The 5359-nt window shown below is 59.1% G+C and overlaps 1 protein-coding gene across 1 annotated transcript; it reads right to left on the minus strand.

Annotated features, from left to right (window-relative positions):
* Nucleotides 1-295: 295 nt before the first annotated feature.
* On the minus strand, nucleotides 296-2839 carry LOC113209052 (uncharacterized; the record flags this gene model as incomplete). Its single annotated transcript, XM_052276728.1, has 1 exon — nucleotides 296-2839. A coding segment is annotated over one exon (2459 nt), but the record flags the coding sequence as incomplete, so codon positions are not given.
* Nucleotides 2840-5359: the final 2520 nt, after the last annotated feature.

The raw sequence follows: 5359 nt of genomic DNA on the forward strand, positions 1-5359 counted from the left end.
TCGTTAAAATTATGTTTAATATTAGTTTTAAGTAGTATTATTGTCTACCAAGTCATAGATTTCCCTGACATGTCTTTATAATTTAAAATATCATACACTATATTACACTATGGATCAACCATAATACAATTAGCAACAAAACTACGGTAATCAATTCATGCATCGCCGGCGCACCAGAGGCGCCCTCCTCAAGACATCGCTAACTACCCCAAATTGAAAGCATTTAAACCTAATAATATATAACATATGTACACATTTGAGAACGCTTAACAAAAATACTGTTCATTTTTCACAATTTCTTTAAACAAGATGGTAATAATCAATATCCTACTTAGTCTAACGCACTGAGCGGGATGCGCGCTGTTGTTAGGCCTCAACATCTACGTGACGTGGAAGTCTCCCTTGAGCAGGCGGGTGAAGGTCTTTTTGAACTGCTGGTTGGCCAGCGCGTAGCAGAAAGGGTTCATCGGGCTGTTGGCGTAGCAGAGGAAGTACGAGAACATGTACAGGTGCTCGTTGGTGCAGGGTGGGTTGGCGCAGAAGCCCTCGACTAGGGCGAGCACGTGATACGGCGTCCAGCAGGCCACGAAGGCCCCGAGAATGAAAGAGATGGTGCGGAAAGCCTTCCGCGCGCGGTTCTCCGACTTGGACTTCTGGCGCGCGGCGCCGTCCTTGCGTTTGCGCTTGCCCTTGAGCCGCTTGCCAATGTTCTTGACCAGGTCGCGACGCGAGCCCCGCGTGTTGCTCGTCTCCAGCGCCGACCCGGACTCGTGCTCGTGCGACGAGGACGTCCCCACCTGGGAGCCGTGCTGCGAGGCCGGGCCCGACGCCGGGCCCACCGAATTGGACGTGGTCGAGTAGTTAGTGGCCGGGGTGGCCGTCATGAGCGGCTCGCGCTCAGTCACCGTCGTGACCTGCGTCACCGGGCGGCGCGCGTCCTTTAGGCTCACCTCCGTGTCCACCTTGGTGACGGGGTGGCCGTACTGGGGCGCCGCGTGGGCTGTCGGTCCCGCCACAGGCTGGAGGCGAGGCTCGGGCGCTGCTGCAGGAGGCACCGCTGCAGGAGCCGTCGCCAAGGCCGCCTGCTGCTTGGCCTGAGCGACGTGCTGCTGCGGGGGCCGCGCCGCAGGGACGAGGTTGACTTGGACGGCGCTCTGCTGCTGCTGAGCGGCCGCCCGGATCAGGGCCGCTTGCAGCAGTGATGTGTTGGCAGCCTGCTGCATCTGCAGCTGTTGCTGCTGCGCCTGCAGCTGCTGCGGCGAGGCTGTGGTCGTGCGGTCGCTGGAGATGGAGATGGAGCCCGGCGAAGGCGGCGCCGTCGAGTCCTTGGGGAGCGACACAGCGAATGACGGCGGGCTCTCGATCGTCGGGGAGGGCACGATGATGGAGCTCTCGTCCATGTAGCGGAGGTCGGCTGTGTCCAGCCCCTTGAGCACGTCGTACAGCCCGTGCTGCGTGGGGATGTGGAGGCTCCGCGGGCGACCCCCACCGCTCGAGGACGGCGATGACCCCGAGCCAGCGGGGCTGTTCTGGAAGCCGGACGGCGGGGGTATGATGGTCTGGGACTGCGTGAGCCGCAGTGGGACCTTGTACATGGCGCTCTCCGAGATGGAGCGGTCGCTGCCCGCGTCCCAGGCGGCTTCCTTGGCAGGGGGCGGCACCACCGCGGCTGGGAACGGCGTCAGGGTCTCGGTGGAGGCGGACGCTTCGCAGTGGTTCTCCGTGTCCAGAAGGGACCCGCCCTGCTGCGGGTTGTTGGGCGTGGTGGCGGGCGTGGGCAGACGCGCCGGGGTCGGGGACGGCTCCGGCGAGCGCAGGGGAACGGAGCCGTTGACGCGTGCAATGCTGCAGCTCAGCACCTGCAGCGTGTTGGGGTGCGCCACCATGCCGGCAGTGGAGGCCTTCCTCTTGGCCAGCTCGCGCTGCGACGGCTGATGGAGCTGCGGCTGCTGCGGCGGCTGCGTCTGCTGCGTCTGCTGCGTCTGCTGTGCCTGCTGTGCCGGATGCTGCGGCTGCCGTTGATGTTGCTGCTGCTGCTGCTTGCGAGGAGGCGGTTGCTGCGCCACGGTAGTGCTATCCTCGTCGCTCTCGAATGCCGGGCTGGACGACCTCTCGCTCTTTTCGTTCTCGCCGCTGCCCCCCGCCGCGTTGCTGCTCAGCTCCCGGCCGCGCCCGTCGGTACCCGTGCCCTGGGCCGTCGTGGTGGTGACGGGCGAGGTTTTGGACGTGGTGGCGCAGTCCAGGCTGGGCGTGGCCGCGGCAAGCGCGCCTTTGGGCTTGTCTATGGCACCGGCCTGCCCCTTGGACAGCCCGATGCCGGCCGCGCGACCCGCCATCCCGGACATGGCTCCCGCCGACAGCGCCACCATGGACTGCATCTTGCGCTGCTTTGCCTCCGACTTCTTCTGCATCTCGTACGCCGTCTTGTAGATGCCGCCGTACAGGATGAAGAGCACCACTAGCGTGGTCCAGTAGTAGCCGATGATGAGCGCCGTGTTGAAGACGGGGTCCTTGAGGAACTGCACGGCGCACTGGCCGGGTAGCAGGTCGCGGTAGCCGACGAAGTGCTCCCAGCCGAAGATGGAGATGAAGAACAGCAGCGCCGGGATGATCCACGTGACCGTCACCATCCAGATGACGCGGTTCTTGGTCCGCCAGGAGCGGTAGCGAGCCGCGATCTTGACCGAGCAGAAGCGGTCGATGGTGATGAGCAGTACGGTGTACTGCGAGACGAGGCACACGGTGTAGTCCACGGAGAGCCAGAGGTCACACAAGATGGGGCCGAGGTCCCAGTAGCCCATGAGCACGTACACCGTGTAGAAGGGCATGGACACCGTGCCTGCAACAGTAAGGAGGGAAGGTTAGCTGGGTTGAGGGGCGCTTGGCGCTGGTTGGCTGGCGCGCCCCGAGACAGACCGGAGACAGCGCCTCGCCCGCTGCTATTTTCTTTCGCACTCTTTTTCCTCCGTCCCAGACGGGGAACATGGATCATCCTATCACACACGCCCACTTTGCAATTCAATGCGGCGAGCGACGCTAATTCAATGTATTCAATCCGATTAGCTTCTGCGCGGCCCCGCCCCGAACACCCCACCCGAGGCACCCCACCCGGGGCCAGGCACCCCGCTCCGAACGCCCTACCCCAGGCGGCGCGCCCCAGGCGCCCCACCGCATAGGCGCCCTGCCCCAGGCGTCCCAAGCGGCCCGCCCCAAGGCCGGTGGTCCTGCCGCCCTCCTCGCCCCTGATGTCTCAATTCTTTGGGGCCGAAAGGCAAAGGCGAGCAATGGAGTGTACCTGCCTCATTAAGGCGCCAGAGAGCCTCATCTCCAATCTCCGGGACATCGCCGGGCCGCGCCGCCCTACGCCGTGCCCAGCTCCTTAGCTCATTACATTTTCATTAATTTCCCCCCAGATTCCTCTTCTCCATAATGTTCCTCGATGTGACCTGCCGGAGCGCTAAAGGGTCGCCGCCCCTTGCCCCCTGTCTGCCCTGTCCTCCACGAGGCGCCCTGTTCATCACTTCTGCGAGTGTTGGCGAGCAGGCAGCGGGGACAACAGGAAATGACCCATTCGGGATGAAATTATTGGAACGAAAGTGGATGGGCAGTGACGATTTTTTTATATGGCCGTTATCGTGTCACGTTGTGCCATTGCCAGGCAAGGTCTTATCTTGAAAGTCCGACCGTTATTTGTCGTTAGGAGCAAGTCGAGTTCAGCGCAAGAAAAAATAAGGAAGCTCCCATAGCGCCTGGTAGGTAGGCAATAATTTTTCTGAAGCACATGTGTGCACTGCGGGTTGGCCTAACCTGAGTCTCGCAGGCGCCGAGCTACCGTAGTTTGCCAGATGCATATAAGAGAAAAACGGGCATCATCTAAGGAAAGTATGGGGTCGAATTGTTTTGTTTTACGGACCTCTCAGCCAACAACAATGAGGATCAACGTAAATTATGATTATGTTGCTTACACGCCCTGGCATGTTGAACATAGGCCAGGGGCTCGACTAGGCGTGTTACAGCAGGACAAATTTAATACAGTCGCCCCTCACCCACTCCAGGCTCCGGCAGCTCCGGGGCGCTCTAGGCCCGCCTGGCTTACGCGGGAGGCTTTTGTTGGGCATATTATTAAACGTTATATTAAAATGATAAAATTCGTCAGAGTCGAAAGTTGGCGCGCCGTCATGCAGCGGGGAAGTGGAGGGGGGCTGCGCGGACCATATACCTCCACGCAGCACCACTCCCCCCTCCGCGCCGTTGCTGCCGCCTCTAAAGCTCAAACGCGCTTCTATTGACACGCTCTCGGGAAGCACATCCCGTCTCCGGGGTAACGAGAGAGAGGGAGAGAGAGAGGGAGGGAGAGGGAGAGAGAGGAAGTCAAACGGAACAAGTCCGGACTTCCCTGCCCGCTCCGCGACATATCCACTCCATCTTCATCCCGGCATTCTTCCCCACCCGCTACTCCCCTCGCCATGTCCCGCTAGAGCGCCAGGGTTACACCTAATCTGGACCACCGAATCTTTGGTCGTGTAAACAATTACGCCTTGTCTTCGAACGCGCGCCGAGTGAGGGCGGCGGCGTGGCCGAGCGCCCCACCCGCCGGGCCGACTCGCCCCCCACCGGGAGCGAGCGAAAAGATGTGTGCGTTTTATCAGAGCGAGTTTGGTCTTCTTCCTCCGGGAGATTGCTTGTCCGGCGCGCGGGGGGAGGCGAGGTTGGAAAGGGGCGACATTTTCATCATGGAATCGAGAGGCGGGCTGATTGAAAGCGATTTAATGCCCCTTGCTCCCCCTCCACACTGGCTGCTGCTGCCGCTAGCGGAGCTCCGGCAACAGGAGAGAAAGGGGACACTGAAGGGTTTCTCCCGCCAATTTACGGAAATTAAGAAAAGGCCCGGTTCTGCTGAAAATGGATGCCGGGTTGTTATTGTTTCTGGCGGATCCCAAGGAGCCAGCGCGCAAAGGTGTATCGGCCAATCATTTCTGGTGACTTTTCTTGGCCCGGATCCCAAAATGTAAGATATTTCTATGCAGGCCACGTTATAAACGCGAACTGCTCCTCCTGTTGCTCTCTAATGAGTCGCTTCAATCAATATCCCGATTCCTGTCCAGTTATCCTGTTGGTGTACTATAGGCTTCATGTAGTTTCACCCTAGCTGAAAACTATGCACAGTTAAATTCCTACAAAGGAATGCTTTACAGAACTGTGAGATACATAGATCCTTTGTAACTACGAAGTATTTACTTTGCTATTACAAACTGATGCTTTGCAATTGCGCAATTGCATTCCTTTGTAGGAATTTAACAGTACGACCGAGTTTTCATAATTTCCACTTTATACGACGTTACATTAGAAATTTTTAAAA

Source organism: Frankliniella occidentalis, unplaced genomic scaffold (assembly GCF_000697945.3).
Source record: "Frankliniella occidentalis isolate FOCC.00 unplaced genomic scaffold, Focc_3.1 Scaffold4117, whole genome shotgun sequence".
In the NCBI taxonomy this organism is placed as follows: domain Eukaryota; kingdom Metazoa; phylum Arthropoda; class Insecta; order Thysanoptera; family Thripidae; genus Frankliniella; species Frankliniella occidentalis.